Genomic DNA, 24,844 nt, shown 5'->3' with positions numbered 1-24,844 from the left:
CACACATTCACACACATGCATGTATGCACACATGCATGTATATGTGTGTGTGTGCGCACACACACTTATAACAGGGAGAGGAATGGGAAGGAGGCAGCCTGGTATCAGAGACAGAGCTCTGTAATGAGTTCTAGTTTGGAATTATCAACTTTCTTGCTGTGTAACTGAGGACATATACCTTTAACCTCCTTCGGCTGGAGTCTTCTTGTCTGTGAAATGGGGCTAAAAGTAACACCTGCTCTCCAGAATTATTTCTGGGATCAATTAGGTTAACAACAGCCGCAGCAGCAAAATCTCCCATTTGGTAAGCACATCCAAGAAGCCAGGTATACACGCGGTCGCATTTAATATTCCTGTGAATGCTGCCGGGTAAGTGGTATGCATTCCCTTTTTGATGAGGAAGCCGAGAAAAAAAATATAAAGCATTTCCTGAGGTCATTCAAATAATACGTGGTGAGGGCACTTGTTGAATCCAGGTTTTCCAGTTCTGAGGTCTGAGACCTTGTGCTTTTCTCACTGAATTTATTTCTAGACAAAAGTGAAGAGAATAGAAGGCCAGAGACCTAGAGAGGGGGGGACACATGCACACACACTGACAGTGAGAGACACGAAAGCAGGCAGGTGCTTGGGCCTAATTTGGTCGGTTGGCATCGAACCCGCAGTGTAGTAATGAAACAGATCCGGGAGGAATTGCTAATATGGTTATTCTTAGCACTCGCAGTTGTGAGCCATCTTTGCCAAACAGCCCCTGACGTTTGTGCAGGCTCTTTGGGAGAGGCAGAAAGAAGGGTGTGCCATAGAAAGGGGTACATCACCGAAGAAGGGGGAGCAGGGCAGGTAAGCCACAAAGTTAGGCTGGTGAATCTGGAAAGCCACATGGTCCGTTCATTCATTTGTTCATTCCATCAGCCAGTCCTGTCTCAACCACACATAGTATTTTCATGATGGTTTTATTGAAACTAATATATTCAGGGCATTCTTCTCAGCCTTCTACACTTCACTCCTGCCACACATCTTAAAGTTGTAACCCTCATTTCCTGTCTTACCCAGTTCACCCTGGGATATTGTGAAAATTGGAGGTGCTACTGGGACAAGCCATGGCTCAGCACAGGGAAATGGGCTCCTTGGTTGGGCAGGCAGGAGAAAGGTGCACATTGGTTTTAAAAATGAAACTATTGGGGTGCCTGGGTGACTCAGTCGGTTAAGCATCAGATTTCAGCTCAGGTCATAGTCTCGTGGCTTGTGGGTTCGAGCCCCACATCGGAATCTGTGCTGACAGCTCAGAGCCTGGAGCCTGCTTCAAATTCTGTCTCTTCTGCCCCTTCCCTGCTTATGCGCTCTCTCTCTCTCTCTCTCTCTCTCTCTCTCTCTCTCTCTCTCTCTCCATCAAAAATAAACATTAAAGGGGCGCCTGGGTGGCGCATTCGGTTAAGCGTCCGACTTCAGCCAGGTCACGGTCTCGCGGTCTGTGAGTTCGAGCCCTGCGTCAGGCTCTGGGCTGATGGCTCGGAGCCTGGAGCCTGTTTCCGATTCTGTGTCTCCCTCTCTCTTTGCCCCTCCCCCGTTCATGCTCTGTCTCTCTCTGTCCCAAAAATAAAAATAAATAAATAAATGAATAAACATTAAATAACTAAATAAAATAAAAATGAAACTATTGTCTATGTCCTGGGCATAACCACCATGGAGCACAGCTCCAGAGGGTACCATCTACATAGGGTCCAATTATTCATAGAATTATCATTTTATTTAATGGTCATAGAATCTCTATGAAGTAAGCATTTCCATTGTGCAGATAAGGAAACAGAGAAGACTTAACCAAGATCGAATGATCTGTTCTGGGGCCACCCAGCAGGTCAGTAGCTGGACTAGGATTTAAACCATACCTGTTTCACCCTGTAGTCTAGCCCTTGCCTTCCATCTGAACTCCTGTCTTACTTGAGCAGCTGATAAAGAAGGAAATTTTTGAACACAGTGGGCCCCCTTTTCTGTACTTTCACTTTCCGAGGTTGAAGTTACGTGCAGTCAATCACAGTCCAAAAGCAGATGATACATCAGAAGGTCAGTAGTAGCCTAATGCCATGTCACGTGTCTGTGTTTATTTACCTTACACCATCTCATCACGTGAGCATTTTATCCACTCACATCATCACAAGAAGAGTGAGTACAGTAAGGTGAGATATTTAGAGAGGGATAAATTTTATTACAGTACATTATTACTGTTCTATTTTATTATTAGTTATTGTTAATCTCTTACTCTGCCTAGTGTATAAATTGAATTTTATCTTAAATATGTATGTATAGGAAAAAACGTAGTATATGCAGAGTTTGGTATCATCTGTGGTATCAGGCATCCACAGGGGGCCTTGGAATGTATCCCTTATGCACAATAGGGTGCTACTGTGTTAGCAAATCAGAGCCAGAGGACCCTTGAGTTTTGAGAGCAACTGTCCACCATGTTCATTCAAGAAGCACTGGTCTTAGATAAAAAAGAATTCCAACATTGAGATTGGGCTTGATGCATATATCCCCAGTGAAGTCATCAAGAAAGTTTAAAAAAAAAAAAGGAAGGAAAAAAATAAATTCTTAAATTAAAAGCAAACGGTTGCCTTCAATCAAATGGTTGTCTTCAATCTTTAATCACAGTTCTTTAAAAAAATAAATAACCTAAAGGAAAACAGGAAGCATTTTTTCACGACTTTGTTCTTTTCAAACCTTGCTGCCTAGCTTGGTACCAAATTGTTATATCCATGGAGAGAAAAATAATTTTTTTTTGAAATTTCAACTCTTCAAACCTCTTTTGTCCAGACTTAGACACCCCTAACTCAACTTTGAAGCAAGGCCAGTGGTACATAAAGGCATGTGGAATTTGGTGGCAATCTCTTTTAGGCAGACTTTGATGACAATTTGAAGTGAGAAAGACCGAAAACAGAAACACAATTGCCTGGAGACAATCAAGCAAAACTCCATTTGGGGAAAGAAAACCAGGCTTTCATGCAGCTTCGTTTGGAAATAACTCTTTTTCGAACATAGAACACTCAAAATGCCAGTAGCCTGTCCATCTCCATGGTTCCTTTAAAGGGATGTTTGGTGATGAGTTCTTTGATGTTCTTCCATGAATGGACCTCTCAAAGTTATTACCATTTCACACTCCCAGCGAGGGAGCTTTAGCCTTGAGACAGCTCACCATCATGGGATCCATTCTTGGTTGTCAGTGTGGAATACTGGGACAAACTCTGAGTACTTGGGTCACCGCACTTGGGCTCTGGCCCATTCCCAACGCTTTCCAGCTCTGTGTCCCTGGGAAAGTCTGTTCCTTTCTCTGATCCTCACCTCCCTTGTGCTAGTTGTAGATATTTCACTAATCCCAGTGAGATCTTGGGCACATCCCTTTCCTTTCTTTTTTTTTTTTTTTTTTTACATTTTACTTATTTTTGAAAGACAGAGACAGAGAGTGAGTGGGGAAGGAGCAGAGAGAGAAGGAGACACAGAATCCAAAGCAGGCTCCAGGACAGAGCCTGTCAGCACAGAGCCTGATGCAGGGGCTTGAACCCACAAACCATGAGATCATGACTTGAGCCAAAGTTGGACACTCAACCAACTGAGCCACCCAGGTGCCCCTATCCCTTGCTTTTCTTAACCCTAAGTTTATCTGTAACTGTAGCATCCATTCTCAGTGAGGATAATAATACCTCCAAAGACATTAAAATTGATTCTGGGGGCAGGAGGACCTCCTTTTACTCTTTTTTATGTACATCGAAAGCATAGTACGTATTCATATATACAGAGTATATCTGTGGTATTAAAACTTCATGAGTTGGGAGTGGTTGAGGAAAAGTGTGTTGAAAAAGGTTCCTTAGCAGGTGATAATGAAAAAAGGAACTCAAAATTTTCTAACCCTCTTTAAAATTAAATATGTAACTTAGCTTCATAAAATTATGCTCTATTGTGTGATTGTTCTAAGACAATTCTAATTTTAACCAAGTTTCTATCTTCTTCAGAGATTTTTAAAAAATTAGTATTTGAACAAAAAGAAAGAGGCCAGCCCTTTTTAAAATAGCCAGTGGAACTTCTTCTCCATGTTTTCTTAGTTTTCTTCTCTGTCATTTGCATCTCATTCACATACTTCAGCGGGATTGAATATTCATTATAGTCTGGCTGCCACTCCTTGTCCATCCAATGATGTTCAAGTGTTTGGAAGCAGGTCAGGTAGCAGACTGGGCATCTGTGGAATGGATGGAAATAGCTTAACGTAGCTCAGACTAGGGTGTTTCCACTATTGGTTTCCTTTGACAGCTCAGAGCCTGGAGCCTGCCTCCAATTCTGTGTCTCCCTCTCTCTCTGCCCCTTCCCCCTTCCCTCCCTTCTCCCCCCTCTCAAAACTAAATAAACATCGAAAAAAAATTTTTAAAGAGGTAGTTGTTGTCATATAAGACAGAGATAGTACAATAGTTGCCAGGACTGCTATAACAAAATACCACAGACTGTGTGGCTTAAACAACAGAAATTTATTTCCCCATAGTTCTCGAGGCCAGAAGTTGATATCAAGTTGTTGGCCAAAAGGTCCTCTTCTGAGGATGTCTCTCCTTGGCCTGTAGATGGCCAGCTTTTCCCTGGGTCTTCACATGGTCGTCCTTCTGTGTTTGTGGCCTCGTCTCCTCTTCTTATAAAGACATCAGTCCTACTGGATTAGGGCCCCAACCTAATGACCTCATTTAACCTTAATTACCTCTTTAAAGACCCCAGCCCCCAATACAAGGATACTCAGAGGTACGGGGCGTTAGGACTTTCAACATGTGAAATTTGGGGACACCATAGATCAGCCCATGACACATAGAACTTACAGAGGAATAGGTTGACATTGATGCCAGGCGAGGGGGAAGAATGCAACAGAAGGGAAGAGAGCTGGAAGAAGACCAGGGGGCGACAGCACAGAGAAACGTGGCTGATGCATCTAACCCCCCGTTTGCAGAGTTTGGTCACTCACTCCTGAAATGGCTTTCAGTCAATGACAAGTGGTGGAATGTATTCAAGCCTAACGTGGGGCTCTCTGGACAGGGGAGAGAGGTGGGTGTGGGTGCACTCTTCATGGGTCTGTTGAGCTGAAGGTGGGTGGCTCACTACATCTTGTTTTTTGTTTTTGTTTTTGTTTTCTCATCCTATGCTCCCCAAAGACGTTTTCTCCCAGGTCTGAGACCCTGACAGATGAGATCATCATGGGAATGAATACATGCTGTAACATTAGGAAAGAAACCTTTAATTATTTTGTACCCAAAGAATGAGAAGGGGGAAAAAAAAGAGCCATGTACTTTTGGCCAGAAAATTCCCTGAGCTTCATTTGTGAAGACCACCTCTCTACCATACAACCTTTCCTTTCCCTGCTTCTCATTCACCACTGTGACCAGAGCCTTCTTTTGAAATTTTCTATCCATGGTTCTCAGAGGTCTGTCTCATGATTCGAGGTATAATGAAAGGGATTTGCAGCTGCCGTCCGGCTCGCCAGGCAATTTTGTCTGGTGATACCTCCTTCCGTGGTATTTTTAGTTCTCATCTGTAGCTTTCTGTTTCTTTAGGGGCCGATATGCCTCTGGCTTTTCATAGAACACTACCGAGTGGCCTGAGCTCCCCAGCTCACCTCTGATCTATGCTGCACAATTACAGAAGCAGGCTTATAATCAATGTAATTGAAGATCAGAGTTAATGAGGACCTCCGTGCCCGTTCAGTCCCCTGAGCAACGCTGAGCTTCAGATGCTAGATAAGGAAACGATTGGGCTGAACTGAAAATCCATTTGGCTAATTAGATGATGTATATTCCCACAAGCCAGTGGGAGAAAAAAAAAAATATATATATATATATATTTAAAAATAAGGAAACATGACATTTTGAAGATGAGATTTTGGCAAAGATTCATTCCAGAGTCACTGCTCTGGGGAGATTGATTTGAGCACAAAGAGGATTCTCAGAGCGCCCAGAAAAATGGGGGTACTTTTGGTCCAAAGCCAAGAAAATAAAACAGGGTCCATTGGAAAACTAGAGATGTATGAGACACACAGAAAAATGCATTTCTATTCCTTTTCTATACGTCTATTCTCAAAGTAATGCTAGAACTTACCCAGAGAGAGCTGCTTGCCACTCTTTGGCCTCACTGTGCATGTTTGCGTGCATTCTCTCTCTCTCTCTCTCTCTCTCTCTCTCTTCTCTTAGTCTCTCTCACACACACTCCCCAACATCTTCTGAACCTCCACTATACCCTACGCACTGTGGTGATTGCAGAGTTAGATAAGGCATAGTCTCTACTTTCAAGAAATGTACAATCTAGATGGGAGAATAAAGAAGAGGAAATTTTTTTTTTAAAAAATCCTGCTTTGCCTTAGATTTGCTATTTCTGAACTCCCTTCCTGGACTATAAGCTCTCTGTAGACAGATGCCATATTTTACTCATCCAGAGGATGAGACAGGGCCCAGCACATGGTAGGTGATTTATTTGTTAAATGAATAAATATATGGATGAATGAGTAAACCTATAATATGGCATATATAGCTTCCAGTTGAGTAGAATGCCTTGTATGTATGAGAGAGATCTTAATCTCCTCTTAAGGAGCATAAGGCAGATCTGAAGGTGAGCCTTGAGGGGCAGATGCCACCTCAACTTTTGCCAAGTTTGTTCTCCTTGGTATCCTTCGAAATCTAGCTTAAAGGCCAGCTCTTCAATGATTCCTCTACAACACCCTTTTTTCCTTCCACTTATCCTCAAAGATGCCCATCCTTGTCATGCAGTTCTCCCAACACTCTAGGAGGTATTATATCCATCTGTGCACACATTTGATCTCCCTTGCTAATCTGTAATTTTCTTGACAGATTCCGTCCATTTATCTTTCTTGGTATCCATTTCTTATGCAAGGAGGGGCTTAATAAATGTTGGTTAAATGAACACATGGATTAAGTCTTGAAATTACATTTTGTGCAGTTACTTCCTTTCACTATCTGATGTGACATCTCCCTGCCACATGTCCTTCCTCCTTCACACTGAACCCCTCCAGCATCTCTACTTTAATCATCTACATCACAAGTCCATGGGGGCAAATGAGAACTCAAGAACCTTGATTGATTTGGGGCGAGGGAGACACTGAAGGGCTCATCTTGTATTCTGGCTCTCACAGGATAAAAACAAAAAACAAACAAAAACCCTTTGGGATCCATGTGGAGGAATTCCTGCTTCACAGTCCCATGCTGAAGTTAGTTGAAATTCCTTCCAGTCAAGCATGGGACTGTGATTTCATTAATTCATTCAACAGACATTCTCCAAACTCCTAATATATGCCAGGCATTCTGCTGAGGGCTGCATTGATAAGGACTAATGAGTCATGACCTCTTCCCTGTACGAAATCGCTGTCAATCAGAAAAGGCAAAAGACTTCCAGCACTCTAGGATACACTCTACAGAGGGATGCATAGACTATCAGAGGAGAAATGAAATCATGGAAGAGGGAAACTCTGCCTAATACTGAATCAAAGCCCCAGCTCTCATGCCAGCCTGGAATAATGGGTATGTCCCAGCTTTGGATGCTGAAATACCTAGAGTCACTTTCTACTTGGGCCACTTATTACTTATAAATTCAGGTAACTTAGTTTCTCTCTCAACTTGTGCTGTCCTTCTGTCAAATGGGGGGAATACATACCCCCATAGGTCTGTTGTAAGAATTAAGTGAACAGGATGTGTAGCACACTCATTCAAAGGATAGTAACTTCCTTCTGCCATTAAACCAACAGTATAGGGGCATCTGGGTGGCTCAGTAGGTTAAGCGTCGACTTCAGCCCAGGTCATGATCTCACCGTTCGTGGGTTCGAGCCCCACATCGGGCTCTGTGCTGACAGCTCAGAGCCTGGAGCCTGCTTCAGATTCTGTGTCTCCCTCTCTCTCTGCCCCCCGCCCCCCACTCATGCTCTCTCTCTGTTTTCTAAAAATAAATAAACATTAAAACAACAATAACAACAACAACAACAACAACAACAGTATACTTTGGTAGAGTACCTTTTTAAAGAAGTTGAAGATAACCTGCTTTTGAGTCATTGTCTTTCAAAGAGACTCTTATTTCCCCATATTTAAGGGAGTTCTGATAAACCAGTATTGGATTTGGAGCATCCAGGTTTATAAGAAATTCAAATAAAAACTAACATCACTCTTGTTAGTTGAGATTTCACAATGTGCTAGGGACATCACATATTGTAGTGGATGTACTAATGCCATGACCAAATCCGTCATTAGAACATAGGCACTATTCCCCCAGCTTCCAGGAATGTTGGTGGCTGACCACTTGGCTCTGAGCCTTTCTTGGAGAAATGTCCTTCATGGAAAAGGACCACTTCATCCAAGTCCATGCCCCTCCCCCAAAGATAGCCCGCAGCCTATGACTGGTTAAAGTGAGGGTACAAAGGCCTGATACATTGTCTTGATTCGGGACAACTGTGAAGGACCATCCCAGCCCCAGAATGTCCTGCTGGGATCAGCCCTGGGGTCTTTGCTGCAATGGCATCACTATTTGACTTCTCCCTCTGCTCACTCTCAATGCCATTTGGTCATTTCCTTACAAGCAGCACCCAGTAAACCTCCTGCATGTCAGTCTTTGCCTTTGAGCCTCATTTCTGGTAAACCTGACCTAAGATACATGCATTGTCTCGTTTAGTCTTTATATCAACCCTATGAAGGAGAAATTAGGAACCACATTTTTCATGTGAGGTGATGGAGGATTTGCCCAGGTTTACGGTTTGTAAGTAGCAGAGTGAAGATCTGAATCCATGGATTGCTGACTCTATTCTCTGTGTGGCTGCACCGTGTAGTTTCCCTGAAGTAGTGGGATTAGCCAAACTCAGCCCTGGGACACAATTCAATATCCATCCCTCAGTCTTTAGTGAGAATAAATACAAGAATTACCCATTTAAACAGCATGACTGTGCTTTTTAAAAGAAAAATCTGTGGTTGATACTGATGTTCGGTGCCTTGCACAGGGACCCATGCGACATGTTTCTGCTCGGGCTTAGTTCCAGAGGGGAAAATATGGCTTTGCAGATAGATTTGCATATCTTTCCTTGCCAGAAATTTGAAATATGGAATCCAGCAGACTTTTTTCTTTCTTTTCCTTTTTTTTTTTTTTCCTTTCGCTGCCAAGGATTCTAAGGCCGACTTCAAATGTGGTCATTTCCTTATCTCTGAGCCTGATGCTATCTATCCCTTATGCTTTTCTCATAGAATCCCTCTTTCATCATCACCCCAAATCACATTGTCCACTGTACTTTTACTGAAGAACTCATTCTATAAGATGATAGAAATCATATCCTCTGTGTGAGTTAGAGAGGATAATGTTGCATGCCATGCCCTCAGGGAATCTTAGATCCTCGAGGCATTCAGGTATGGTCTGATGTGATCCTGTGTCCCTGGCCATTGCCCATTGGACCACAGCTGGACACAAGGGCCGAGAGGAGCACAATCATTGCAGTCAGCCAGCAAGGTCTTTTGTGACCTGGCAGACAGGTTCTCGTTAAACCCAAATGATGCCCAGGAACCGGGTCCCTCTTTGGAAAATTTAAATTGCATACATGGAAAGCTTTTGTTGGTTGATCGTGAGGTAGAGGGAAGCAAATGCATGGAAAGAAGCTGAGTCATGTTAATTGTGAAACAATTTAAGATCTCCTGCTGCTGAGGTCTGTAGATCTGTTATAAATCTAGAACTTTCTCCAAGTCCAGCGTGGTGGAGCTTAGTCCTACTTGAACTTTTTGGCTTTTCTTTCCTCCTATGAAATTCGACCTGTGCTGTATTTTTTTTAATGGAGATTTTATCTGTGTTTTCTTTTTTTCATTTATTAAGTTTCTTTTTAATTTTAATTTCAGTGTAGTTAACATACACTGTTCTGTTAATTTTAGTTGTACAATATAGTGAGTGATTCAGCACTTCCATGCATGACTAAGTGCTCATCATGATAAGGGTACTCTTAATCTCCATCACTTATGTCACCCACCATTTCCCTTCTGATTACCATCAGTTTGTTCTCGATAGGTGAGAGTTTCTTGTTTTTCTCTCTCTCTTTTTCTTTGTTGGTTTGTTTTGTTTCTTAAATTCCACATATGAGTGAAGTCATATGGTATTTGTCTCTCTCTGACTTATTTCACTTAGCGTTATATTCTCCTCCTCCATCCATGTCATTGCAAATGGCAAGATATCATTCTTTTTTATGTCTGAGTAATATTCCATCGTATATTATATACCACATTTTTAAAAGTTTATTCTTATTTATTTTGAGAGAGAGAGAGAGAGAGAGAGCACATGGCAGGGCAGAGAGAGAGAGAGAGAGAGAGAGAGAGAATCTCAAGCAGGCTCCACACTGTCAGCATGGAACCTGATGCGGGGCTCAAACTTATGGGGCATGAGATCATGACTTGAGCTGAAATCAAGAGTCAGATCCTTAACCGACTGAGCCACCCTTGTCACCCTACCACCACATCTTAGTTATCCATTCATCTATGGATGGACACTTGGGCCGCTTCCATAGTTAGGCTCTTGCAAATAATGTTGCAATAAATATCAGGGTGAACGTATCCCTTTGAATTAGTGTTTTTTGTATTCTTTGGATAAATACACAGTAGTGTGATTGCTGAATCATAAGGTAATTTTATTTTTAACTGTTTGAGGACACTCCATACTGCTCCATACTGTTTTCCAGAGTGGCTGCACCAGTTTGCATTCCAACAGTATAAGAGGGTTCCCGTATCTCCATATCCTTTCCAACACTTGTTGTTTCTTGTGTTGATTTTAGCCATTCTGACTGGTGTAAGGTGAAAACTCACCATAGTTTTGACTTGCATTTTCCTGATGATGAGAGATATTGAGCATCTTTTCATGTGTCTGTTGCCTATTTGTATGTCTTCTTTGGAAAAATGTCTGTTCATGACTTCTGCCCATTTTTAAATTAGATTATTCATTTTTTGGTGTTGAGTTATATAAGTTCTTTATATATTTTGGATACTGGACCCTTTATTGGATATGTCATTTGCCAATATGTTTTCCCATTCAGTAGGTTGCCTTTTAGTTTTGTTGATTTTTTCCTTTGTTGTGCAGAAGCTGTTTATTTTGATGTAGTCCTGATAGTTTATTTTTGCTTTTATTTCTTTTGCCTCAGGAGACATATCTAGAAAAACATTGCTACAGCTGATGCCAGAGAAATTACTATCTGTGCTCTCTTCTAAGATTTTTATGGTTTCAGGTCTCATATTTTGGTCTTCAATCCATTTTTAGTTTATTTTTGTGTATCGTGTAAAAAAGTGGGCCAGTTTCCTGCTTCTGCATGTAGCTGTCCAGTTTTTCCAATATCATTTGTTGAAGAAGCTGCCTTTTTCCCATTGTATATTCTTTCCCCCTTTGTCAAAGATTAATTGACCGTATAATTGCGGGTTTATATCTGGGTTTTCAGTTCTGTGCTGTTGGTCCATATGTCTGTTTTCATGCCGGTACCATATGGTTTTGATTACTAAAGCTTTGTAATATAAGTTGAAGTCTGGCATTGTGATGACTTCAGTTTTGTTTGTCTTTTTCACCATTGCTTTGGCATGGGTCTTTTGTGCTTCCATACAGATTTTAGGGTTATTCTTCCAGTTCTGCGAAAAATGCTGTTGGCATTTTGATTGGGATTACATTAAATCTGTAGAATAATAGACACTTTAACAATATTTGTTCTTCCAACACATGAACATGGACTGTCTTTCTATTTCTTTGTATCATCTTGAATTTCTTTCATTAATGTTTTAGAGTTTTCAGGATATGGGTCTTTCCCCTCTTTGATTAAGTTTATTTGCAGATCTTTTATTGGTTGGGGTGCAATTATAAATGGGATTGTTTTCTTAATTTCACTTTCTGCTGCTTCATTATCAGTGTATAGGAATGGAACAGATTTCAGTATATTGATTTTGTATCCTGTGACTTCACTGAATTCATTTATGAGTTCCCGTAGTTTTTTGGTGGAATATTTTTAGGATTTTCTGTATATAGTATCATGTCATCTGTAAATAGTAAAACTCTTACTTCCTCCTTGCCAATTCGAATGCCTTTTATTCCTTCTTGTTGTCTAATGATGTGAGACACCTTTGCTCTATTTTTATATGTATACACTCACCACATATACCCAATATGCAGCCACCCTGAACAGGCTTCTGTTCCCTGCTCCCAAGGAATATGTGTGTGCGTGTGTTTATTTATGTATATGTGTGTATGTGTATGTATGCATTCAGGTACGTATGTATGCCTGTGTAGAGGTATACATATTTGTGTGCACCTATATACGTTGAAAGGAATATTTTAGAGCATAGATTGCAAAGCTAGAGTCTTTTGTCGGACCTACACAAGTTTTTTAAGAACAAATTTAAGTCATTATTGCCAAATTGCTTGATTACAATTAAAATCTGAATTTTTGGACTCTGCCTGAAGAAAACCTGACATTCTTGGACTACTGGCTCATAGACCCATTTTGGCAAGAGTTGGCTGGAGTGGGCCTGCAGCTACTCCAGTCTGATAGAACCCGAACTGTCAGTTCACCCCAAACTCCATTGTTCCCCAACATTAAGGCATTTTCCGTTGCACAAGTGTGGCTTTTTTCTTAGACATGCTACCGATTTCTTTGAATTTCTCTTTTTCCCCCCACCTCCCTCTCTAATTGTGGGTTTATATCTGGGTTTTCTATTCTGTACTCTCTCTATTCCCTCTCTCTTTCTCATCCTAATAGAATAAAAAACAAAATCTAGGCCAGGAGGCCAAGAAGCTACTCTGCTAGTCTCTCCCATTAATATCACACACCTGGCCCCTGTGGGCATTAATGACCCCTTTTCAGTGGTGGGGGGGGGGGAGGTACCTGAGTGACAGGGATGTTAGCACTTTTTTTTTTTTTTTTAATTTTAATGTTTAAGGATTCTTTACTAGGACAAGTCAGGCCCTGGCTAAGCATAGCATTTTGTCTACATTAATTTATTCCATTTTTCTAACAATGAGGTCGGTTCCATTAATATTCCTATTTACAGATGATGTAACCAAGGCCCAGAGGCACTGAGTGCCTTTCCCAAAGTCAATGGCAGGTAAGGGTAGATTCTTGATTTGTACCTAAGTCTCTATGAGTTCTCAGGGCCCAACTCCTAACCACTAGGCTGAACTATCTCTGTGTCTGATTTGTGTGTCTCTACTGGCTGCTCATATTGTGACAAGCACGCTATAAATGCTCTGTAAATGCCGGTGGTCAAGTAAGAACAGGGTCCTGGGGTGGGGAGATGGCTTGTATGTACCTGTCTGTGTTCTCGGCCTGCAGCATCAACAGCAGGACACATCTATGTCTGTATCCTAAAAGCAGGGAGAAAGTAGCTGTCTTTCTCTCTGTTCACCTGCAGGGAGCAGCTTTGTGGTGAGTGAAGGGAGCTACCTGGATGTCTCAGACTGGTTAAACCCGGCCAAGCTGTCCCTGTATTACCAGATCAACGCCACCTCCCCATGGGTGAGAGACCTCTGCGGACAGAGGACGACAGATGCCTGTGAGCAGCTCTGCGACCCAGACACTGGTGAGCCATGGGTTAGGCTGGGGATAGAGGGAGGGAGGATATGGGCCAAAAGATGGTCTACACCCCTTCTACCTGAAGAATCATGGCTCTCGAGCCACGGACAAGGGATTTTACATGAAGGCCCATCAGTTCCATTGGCCATTAAACTATACGCTGCCATCACCTGGCAAGGGAGAAAGTTCCATAAAACCATAGAATCCCAGAAGGAGAAAGGACCACAGACAGCATCTGGTCCAATTTCAAAGCAAGGTGTCTGAACATCATCTAGCATCCCTGAGCTCAGATCCTATCTACCCCTTACTAGCTGGGTGTTCTTTGTCATTTTTTCCAGCTTTACTGAAATTAAGTTGACATATAACATTGTATAAGTTTAAGGTGAACAATGCCATGATTTAATAATGCACATATATACCGTGAAATGATTACCACCTTCAGACTCACTAGCACCCCCGTCACTTCATATACCATTCTTTTTGCGGTGATAACTTTTGTGTAGCAACTTTCAAGTATATAAAACCACTTTAACTGTTCACTATGTTGTACATTAGATAGATCCCCATGTTCTTAAGTGGGGAGATATTGATCATAGTGTACACACTAGCTGGGTGTTCTTTAGAAAGATACTTCCTTTCTCTGAGTACCAGAGAATGAAAACAGCATCTAACGCAGAAGACTGTTGTTAGGATTAAATGAGATAATACGTGGAAAGCCCCTCGTAAATTCATTTACTTATTCATTCCACAGGGCAGACATCTTCCTAGGCATTGAAGATATAGCAGTGAACAAAATAGTGTAATCTCTGCCCTAATTAAGTTTATATTCCAAGGATACATTAAATCTGCACTAACAAGGTAGCCACTAGCCGCACATCGCTATTTAAATTAAGTGGAATTAAATAAAGTAAGCATTCATTTCCCCAGTCACATTAGCCATATTTCAAGCTACGTGTGACTAATGGCTACCTCTTGGACAACTCAGATGTAGAACATTACCACCCCTGCAGAAAGTTCTGTTGGACAGTGCTACAACAGACAAACAGGAAAATATATGTGCTCTGTCAGGTGATGATGCATGCTGGGGGGCAGCACACAGCATATGGGATGCTAAGCTGGGAGTGGGGGTGGAGCTGTTATTATATGCAGTGGTCAGGGAAGGCTTCTCTGAGAAGAGGACATTTGAGTGGGCACCCTGAATCTAAGATGATGGAAGCCATGTGACTATCTGGGGGACCGGTATTCTAGGTAGAGGCAACGACAAGGGCCAGCACGCTGCAGCAGGAGTTCAGGGATGTTGCCATTGGTTCAATAGGAAGAATGGTGTGGTTAGATGGAGATGAGAGAGGAGAGGAGTAGAAGGAAAATTTGAAAAGCAGAAGGTTGGGTGGGGCGGCTTCAGGGACTTACAGAGGATGACAAGGACTTTGGATTTTACTCTGAGTGAGGTGAGATGTCACTGGAGGATTCTGAGCCAAAGGAGCGACATGATGTGGCCTGGATTTTAACAGAAGTACTCTGGCTGGTGCGTGGCAAATTGACTTGGCATTCAAGGGCACTATTATTCTAATATAGGTAAGCGTTAGCAGTGGCTTGGCCCACAGGGGTAAGGGGGAAAGATGGTCAAATTCTGGACCTATTTAGAGGGTAGATTTGACAGTCCTTGTAATTGGGTCTGAAAGGTGAGAAGCAGAGAGGGGTCAAAGATGATTCCAAAGCGTTCAGTCCGAACAGTGGGATGAATGGACTTCTCTTTCATTGAGTCAGAGGATGCTGTGGGAGGGTCAGGATTGAGGTGAGGAGGATTAAGGGTACTGTTTTGGATGTAAGTTCAAGATGACTAGTAAACATCAAGTAGAGATAGAAGACAGGCATTGATGTCCAGAAGTCAAATTCAAAGAAGTTTTAGCTGGAGATAGAAATGTATGAGTCAATAGCATACCCATGATATTTAAACCTAGGAGACAGTGTCTACTTTATAGTAAATGATTAGTACACAGATAATATCTTATTCCTACTTGTTGTTCAATAAGTGGTGGTTATTAATGTCCACAAACTGGGAAATAGAAGTTGGAGAGAAAAGAGTTGGCAAGGTCCCAAAGCAAGTTAGACATGAAGCTGTTCTAGCTCCCAGTCCTTTGCTCTTCCCTATGACTTACATTGGTGTAGTCTCTCTGGAACTTCATTTCTTCTTCGTTAACAAGAGCCTGGCCATCTTGCTTGGAAAGTCCATTGCACAATGCCCATGCGGCCACCTCTGTGCAGAGCTGAGGGCTCTCAGTGGCCCAGGTCAAAGGTGTGCTCTATCTCGGTTCTCTCCCACTGCTCCATGGGGCAACAGTTCAGGAGTGAAGAGAGGGCTTCTCCAGGCTAACCCTTGAGTCTCTGCAGGGTTGGGCAAGGATTTGGCTTTCAAACCACGATCCCCTCTTATCCTTTAGTTGGAAGTCTGTTTAGACACATTTTTGTAGCTTTTACATAGGCCTGTTGGGGAAGCTATTTGGAAAATGCAATGCAGCTTTAGTGTATCATTTGACCAGACAGCTGAATCTTCTTTCTCTTAATTAAAACATTTAGGCTTTAAGGCACTATCACCCTAAGCAGTACCCCTTTACTCCCACCACACACACACACACACACACACACACACACACACACACACATACACACACTCGATTATCCTCATCCAACAGACAGGAACGCCCTTGTGAAATGATGTGCCTCTGGATCTGGTCCTGTACATTCTTTTTTTTTTTCTTTGTATGTTTTGTTTCTTGTTTCTGTTTCTTTTTCTTTTTTTCTTTTTCTTCTTCTTTTTCCTTTTCTTTCCTTAAAAAGCAGGCAAGACTATTGGTAGAAGAGAACAGAAGGTATCTCCTCCCTTGCCTCCCTCTATGAAGCCACAGCTAGCACAGTGCCTGAGGGTCTGACCTTCTGGCTTCCCATCGGATCTGCCTTCAGGTGCAAGGTCATGGTTTCTGATGATCTTTTCTGTTAGCTGTCAGCTTGAGGGCATAATTCCAAACAGTGGGTCATCCAGGGAGTAAGCACGTGCTAGGCAGTTTTAGAAATGATCAGTTCTCCCGCCAGTATCCCCTGGAATTGCACACACACATACACACACATATACTGTAGAGCTGAAAATGCTACAAGAATCCACTGCATTGACCTTCTCAACTTTATCACTGACAGCATTGATGCCAGAGAAGAAAGGTGAGAGGATCAAAGTCACACAGCCAGCAGATAGAGAGCCAGGATTCAAACTCGGGGGACTGAGCTCTTAACCATTGCTTCTTGAGCCTCTGTAGGTCTACTGTGACTTTAAGATCCTACATTTCTAAAAAGCTACCAACTACTGCTGATGCTTCTGGCCAAGGACTCTCTTTGGTGCACCAAGGCTCTAAACACTTTCCCTCCCAAATAGTCCTCTCATTTTCTACACAAACAATATAAGTCCTAGTTGCCATATATGTTAATTTATTTATCTGACAAAGCCATGCTCACATCTGGCACTTTATTTTCTGCCTGTGTGCCACCTGCCCTGGGATTTAGATATACTGATCCCTGCAATTCCCTGAAGGCACCATACCCTCTCATGCCTACATTGCTTTGATGGACTATTCCCTCCTTCTTGAAATATCTTTCTCCCTCTTTTACTGGGAGACCAGGGGTTGTTTTTATTATTATTATTATTATTATTATTATTATTATTATTATTTTATTTCCATTCCATTCAGTCCAAACCCCTCACCAGATTAAGGAGTCCTCCTTTCTGTTCTCATAGGTCCCTGTGTCATAGTTCTCGTCCCTGTGCACAGCCATTGTTCTTTCCTTGTCTGGGTCTATCCCCAGACCGTAAGCTTTGTTAGGGGCTGAGGAAAGGGGGATTCAAAGCATGTGTCTTGGTTATCTCTGTATCCTTCAAGCCTGGCCTAATGCTGGCGTATAATTGGCACACAAAGAAAATCATGAAAGGATGAAGGAAGGAAGGACATTTATATGCTCTGTGAAACAATTTTATACACCAGTTTTTAGTCTCTTCCTCCATATCCACTTACCTATGAGCTCAGATTAAATATCTTCCAGCTCTAGAGAAATTGGGTCACCAGGAACCATCTCATAGCCAGACAAGCTGGAAGGCTCTGGCCTCATCCTCCCATTTAGCCACATCCCCAAGAACACTCTCCTTGTAGCCTACACCCTGTTCATCTTCTCTATAATCCTCCCAAACACCCCAGGCCAAGTTTTACCTTCTAACTAGAGTTAAGGCCCCTCCTTCTACCTGAAGTGTCTTGCATTCTTTAATCATTGACCTTGTAAAATCCTATTCACTGATGACCTCTTCTTTCCTCCTGGTAGAATGGATGACTTCTATAGTATCATCAGAGTTCTCTGTTGACTATATATCTGATTAAAACTTGAGTTATTGTTTGGAAACGCCTGCCCTGTTAAAATGTAAGCTCCTTAAAGCCAGGGAATGTATCTCATTTACTCCTGTATCCTTCTCACCACCATGTCCAGCAAAGAACCTTACTCTTACAAGTCATTCAAGGCATAAACAGATGGGACTATCTACCGGTGAGGAGTGGAAATGGGAACATAAGATCCCTGAATATATTTTCATGGGGCTTAACTCACACTCATTTTGAAAAATTTATTGCAATTTGTTAGATTCAATTCAAGCAAGATTTTCTTAATTCCACAACTCATAAGTCTTGTGTGTTAAGTGCTATGGGAAATCACAGACAAATTGGACAATGTTCCTGCCTTCATGGATTTCACATTTTCACAGGGATAAAAATAATATGCCCATATATAGCTATTATAAAAGACACAATGTGGGATAAATCAAGAACAGGCATTAACAAAGTAGCTCATGACTGGAGAAAAGGGAAAAATGTATTTTAGATGGGGATTTCAGGAGATACATCATGGAGTGCGTGACCTTTTATCTGAGCCTTGTAGAATCAGTAGGGAGTATGAATAGGAAGGGTCCCTTAACAGAGGGATTTTAATGATTGAAATCAAGAGGAAGAAAGTTTAAAATTATTCCAGGAACGAGAAAGCAGTATATCTGAGCTGGCATCCGGAGAATATACCGCATAGTAAGTGGAGGAGGAGAACTAAGAGAGACGCAGGTGATGAAGTTGGAAAGGTAAGATGAAGAGAACTCAGAGAAAGATAAGGACCTGAAGATTCTGAGAACCACTAAAGGTATTAGTAAGACTTTATGAGAAAAGGGGAAATGACTTTCCACATCTGTCCAATTGTTTTGGGGAACCATCTAATTGTTCATGGCAATAGGTAGGCCTCCCCTCCTTTGCTTTCTATCAGGAATTAGACTATGAGGGAAGTCATGGCAAAATTAAACCCCTAACTCCTGCACATATTCAGGCCTTAAATCTGTCAAAAGTGGCTTTGCCTTCCTTCAGTAAGCTTCTCCTTCCTTGAGTAGGGCCAAACAAAGTCATAGAGTCCAATCATTGCTCATCATGCCTTAAAGCTTTAGTGAATTTGTCAATAAGAAGGATCATTCTTCCAAACTGACCAAGAAGAAGGAGAAAAGTGGGGACATAATACTGCTGAAGATGTATATATATACACACACACACACACACACACATATATATATACATATAATTACATATATATACATATATAATTATACATACATATATATAGTTTCATACATAATTACATATATATATAACTATATATAGTTATATCTATATCTATCTATCTATGTATAGATATCTATATAGATATCTATATATCTATATGTATAGATATATACATATATGTATAGATATATAGATATCTATATAGATCTATATAGATATCTATATATCTATATAGGTATCTATACATAGATAGATAGATAGATAGATAGATAAATGCCGTCATGTGTGAATGAACCTGGCCAAGTTTTCCTGGCTGTGTGCCATAGCCCAGTTCAAGTGTGTTCTTCTAGGGATTTCAACAATCCGTACCACCCACAGAGCTGATTATGGGATTGGATACATGGTGTGCTTGTGTTGGCTTTTGTAACAGCTCATGAGACTCATGAGAGTTGATTGTTATCATCTCTTCCCGGCTCTTTGTTCAGTTATGTCATGTAGATAGCTTGAAAATTGGCTATGATGAAGGTATTTATACCAACAAAATTGGTTAATGTCACCAATCATGGCTTATTTTCTTTGGAAAGCCAATCATTTAACATGTACTTCTAACAGTGAAGGGGATGAGAACACACCAATATAGGACCAAGGCAAAGAAGGGATTCAGTGAAGATTTAGAGAAGGTCTGAAAATGTTTCCAGACGGTGGTGTTATGATCCTTTCCGGAATAGACTACCATTACACTTCATCTTTCAGAAGATAGAAGTGATCATTCAAGAACTACTTGCTACAGTCCCATATGGTGTAGAACCAGGCAGTTTAAATGATCAGGGTTTGACTCTTCAGAATGTCATTACGGGTAAATCCTTTTGTGAAACAGCTTTATTAAAGTTCTGCACATGTGTGGTATCATGCTAAATTCCATACAAAATATTTGACAGTATGGCTTCAAACCAGAAGCAAGTAACAGCAGAACACTAATGCCTTTAGTCACTAATTCATTCATCTCTTTATTTATTCATTCAGGCATTTAGTTAACCAGAGTAGAATTGGAATATCCTTTTGAGTCAGACCAGGTTCAGATCTTTGCTTCTGTGCTTACTGAAGTAGGGCTTTGGGAAAGCCATTTAATATATCCAAGACTTATTTTTTAAAATATGTAAAAATGAGAGTAAGACCTATTTGGCAGGGCACTATGAGAATGAGATGAAAGATTACATTTCCAATACACCCTGCACAGTATATAATGTATGGTGGGCACTCAAAACATAGCATCTTTTATTAATTTTATAATCAGTTATGCAGTCCCTAGGGCCTTCATGTAATTAATTCAATTTGTATGTCAATTAACTTAATAAATATTTCATCAGACACCTCTAATCCAGCATTGTGCACTGTGTTAAATTTTTTCAGAACTAAATAAGATGTTGTCCCTGACCTCTAGGAGCTGACCACCTAACAGAGAAACTTACCATAACCTGGACTTTCCTATCAATGGACTTTCATTTAGTCCTTGGGCAACTTCTAAACTGGTGCAATGAAGTAAGTCCAATGCTCTCAGTCCTAGAGTCAGCTTGGCCACAGATTTGTCATCCACCCTTGAGTATGGCATATGCTGCGAACTTCATATTCATTCTCTTCAACAAAGAAATTAGTGGAAACAACTTTTAATGCAAGAAAGATCCCTAGTGATCATCTAGTCTGATCTAATTATGAGACTGAAGGCCACTGAGGCTAAGCAAGTTGCCCAGTGTCACTAAGTAAATTAGTGGCAAGATACGAATTACAACCCTGAATAATTCCTAAGATATTTCTCAGTTCAAAATTCATGTTTCTATGACCTTTTGAGCACTAATAACTTAGAGCATGAGTATGATTGAAACAATTTGTAAATGGCATTTAAAGAAGATTGAATTTTCTTTTCCAATTGATAAGAACTTCAGTCATGTTCGCCGTCACGTTCAGTTTATTTCCGTGTCTTCAGCAGCCACTTTTCATTTGCAATAAGATATGAAATGAGAATACAATGAGTGTAGTTATGTCCTATATTTGTCTTATATGGTATTAAATATTTCTAATGTTTATAGGTTAATCTTGTTATTTACTAAGCCCTGTATTGTTCAAGTTTAATGGGACACAAGGACTTTATGAAGTTGTAAATTTAAGCATTCACAGAAATGGAGAATGTCCCTGCCTTGAAGGAGATTGTAGCATGGGGGTTTCCAGGTACCAGATGTGTAGCATTTAAGTAAGATCGTGCACAGGTGAGATGCACAATTAAATAAGCTGAGATTTATCTACAGAGAGCCCACTTCCTGTCAGACCAGAGAGGAGAGATTTGTTTTATGAGTATATAGTTTTGTTAAAACTTGTCCAGTGTTCATCTTGTTTATTGCTATAGCTAACTGAAACTGTTACCACATTAATACATCTTTTTTTTGAATGAATGAATGAATGAATGAATGAGTGAATGAATGAGAAGCAAGTTTCATTTGATGAAATGTCAGGGCTTTTTCAGTGGGTTGGGTGTATGGTTCTGCTGGTCAGGACCATGGATAGCTCTCTGGGTGCTGACAGTGAATTTTGGCTAAGTGTTTTTGCTAAAAATTTTACCTGGTACAGCTCTCTTCTGAAAGTCACCTCTCCTTTGAGGTGGGTACCACTAGTCTTTTTAGAACTCAGATAAAGTAAGCTCTATCCTTTATCCATTGAGGATTAGTGTGTCCAACTATGTTGTTACTCTAGTGGGCCTCAACTAGAGTAAATCAGTCTTCCATGAAGTGAGTCACCCTTATCCTCAGAATTCAGAATGCTGTCTATGCCACCATGCCTTGGTCCAGAACTATACCAAAACCTGTATTAAACAAAACTCATCTAAGCTGATTGTCAATTAATGAACTCCATGCCTCATTAAGACATGCAAGATAATTAAATCAAACTTTTAAAAAAACATTTCCAACAAAAGCCATTCAAACAACAACAAACCAAGGTCTTTTTCTGTTTAAAGACCATGAAATGAATGTTAACCACAAAATTCTATTTATCTTAACAAAGTGATCCATTTGATACAGGTTCATATCTATATATAATACACGGAGGTGTTAGATAATGGCCAGAGCTAGCTTACAGTGAAGAGAGGCATGGTCAATTTTGGGTATGATATCAAGGAGTGCATGAATACTGGGGCAATAGTAATGGCATCTGAAATTTATTGTGCATTTATTGTGTACCAAGAATAATTGCTGCAGCTTTCTATTACTACCTTGGGCTTCATAACAATACTTCAGTGTGGTTATTGATGCTTCCATTTGCCATACAAGAAGCTATGTCTTAAAACAGTTGAATGAAATTCTCAAGGTCATATATTTATTAAATATCACAGCTGGGATTTGGACCCAGACTGAGTAAGAAGCTACTATTTGAGGAGTCAGTGTTTGAGAAGTTTGCTTAGTATTGAGAAAAGAGAGGCATTCTGGCATTCTCTCCTTGATAGGTATTTGCAGAGAATTCTCAGAGGTAGGCATGAATCCGTTGGACAAAGAATTTATGGAATAAGCTGACTGAAAAAAATAAAAGGACCCAGTTGGACTGGGGACAAGGGAGAAATGCAGAACTGAGGGACGGAACTGTGACAGCATTTATGGGTTGTAGGGAAACCATTTTATATCTCTTACTTGGGAGTCTTGCTATATTTGGTCTAGAGGTGTTGTAAAATGTTGTGGAAGAGGGTGGAGGTCTTTTGAAAAAGGACAATCTGTGTCAAAGATGAGGTCATAAAATTTCAGAAAGCCCACAACAGAAAGCAACAGGACTGACTGTTCAAAAATTTGGAAGGACAAGAAGGTTAGAATGGGCTGCAAAAGAGACTGAAAATGTTTTCTTATTGGGAGCTTGCCAGCCCCTCTGAAGGTCCAAGGTAACCTTTGCTTCTGAACCTGAAAGAAAGAGGGTGTGAGAGATCTGAAGTGTCTTCCGATGAAGTTGCTAATAGGAAGATAAATGGAGGTATCTCTGATTCTTACCTCTTTGATGAATGTGCCAAAAAGAAGGGGAGCTCTCAGACTTTAAGATGAGATTCGTCATCAAAAATATAATTTACTGGCATTTAAATTAGAGACTATATTTAATTTTATTCAGCAAGTATATTACAAAAATATATTGGTGGCTCTATAAATGGTATCTGTCCTGCTATTTTCAAAATAATTAATAAACTTTAAATTTGTCTGTAGTACCTATCAGCAGTGAACTATCAATAAACAAAAGTGTGGAAAAGGAAGATGATGGTAAATTTACAGGTTGGGGTTGGGAGTGTTCTTAGGATACAAAGCCAGGTTGTGAAGTGTTCCATGCTGGTTAGTGATGAGTCATTTCCAGCAAATACAGGCTCTTTGCAGGTGCTGTTACCTCTGTACTCAACTGTCTGCTCTCCACCCACCCTCACTCCTTACGAGTCTTATTCTTCCCTTTCTTTCCTCCTCCTTATCTTTCTTGTTTCAGCTTAAATGTCTCATCCTCAAGGAGGTTTTTGCTGACTTTCTAGACTCAATTATTCCTTTTACCCAGCATTAGTACCCTTTATTTTTTTCTTTATAGCATATAATAATAACAATGCCCATTGTACAATACAAACTATGTGTCAGGCTCTCTTCTATGGACTTCACATATATTATCTCATTTAATCCCATTAATAGCCCTAAGAAATAGACAAAATCATATTTTAACTGCAGCAAGATGCAGTTAGATATATGTGCCAATATTTTGCATTCTACTAAGAAAATATGCTGCCAACAATTACCATTAGGATACTAATAACACACAAGTCCTCATTTCAAGGGTATGAAAGTGAGGAAAAGCTGTGTGTCTTAGAATTGGTGCAATGCCCTATTATTATCATTTTACAGACAAGGAAACTGAATCATATAAGTTAATGGATTTTCCCAAAGTCACACATCTAATAAGTGGTGGAGTCCAGATTGGAATCCTAGAAGTCAGGCTTCAAATTGTATCCTCTTAACCACTGATCTGCACTATCAGTACAGAATCACAACTTCTAATCATATGTTTATTTGTGAAGTTCTGTGTTCGATTCCTAGGTATCCAAGAGACTCTAGGCTGCACCTATGGGATTTACTGCTTACCTCCAAACCCAGCCCATTCATTGTCTAGTTCATTGCCCGTGTTTAATAATGAATGATGGAATGAGTGAATAAAAAAAAGAAACATTGTGTTTGGAGACCAATTCCATGGACTTGACTACTAGATTTGCAATTTTGACTAATAGTGTGACCTTTGACATGTCACTTTGTTCTCTGAGTATTAGTTTCTCTATTTGTAATATAAAAGGAAATTATAGTTGACTCCTTGAACAACAATGGGTTTGAACTGTGCGGGTCCACTTACATGCAGATTTTTTTCAAGAAACACAATATGGTACTGTGAATGTATTTTCTCTTTCTTATGATTCTCTTCATAACATTTTCTTTTCTCTAGTTTACTTTATTATAAGAATATAGTATATAGGGATGCCTGGGTGGCTCAGTCAGTTAAGCATCTGACTTCGGCTCAGGTCATGATCTCCAGGTTTGTAGGTTTGAGTCCCGCATCAGGCTCTGTGCTGACTGCTCAGAGCCTGGAGCCTGTTTCAGAT

At 40.6% G+C, this 24,844-nt stretch overlaps 1 protein-coding gene across 4 annotated transcripts in view; it reads left to right on the top strand.

The window, feature by feature from the left end:
- ASTN2 (astrotactin 2) overlaps positions 1 to 24,844 on the top strand; it is an 874,248-nt gene that overhangs the window by 373,585 nt on the left and 475,819 nt on the right. For all 4 annotated transcript variants that reach the window (XM_019454036.2, XM_019454034.2, XM_019454035.2 and 1 more), the window contains one exon: positions 13,419 to 13,586. In XM_019454036.2, coding sequence (XP_019309581.2) covers positions 13,419 to 13,586 — 168 coding nt within the window. The remainder of the gene's footprint in view (positions 1 to 13,418; positions 13,587 to 24,844) is intronic.

The sequence above is a fragment of the Panthera pardus genome, unplaced genomic scaffold, assembly GCF_024362965.1.
Source record: "Panthera pardus isolate Hobbes unplaced genomic scaffold, ASM2436296v1 HiC_scaffold_20, whole genome shotgun sequence".
Lineage (NCBI taxonomy): Eukaryota > Metazoa > Chordata > Mammalia > Carnivora > Felidae > Panthera > Panthera pardus.
The sequence above is the reverse complement of the archived record's forward strand: the minus strand, read 5'-3'. Positions and strand labels throughout refer to the sequence as shown.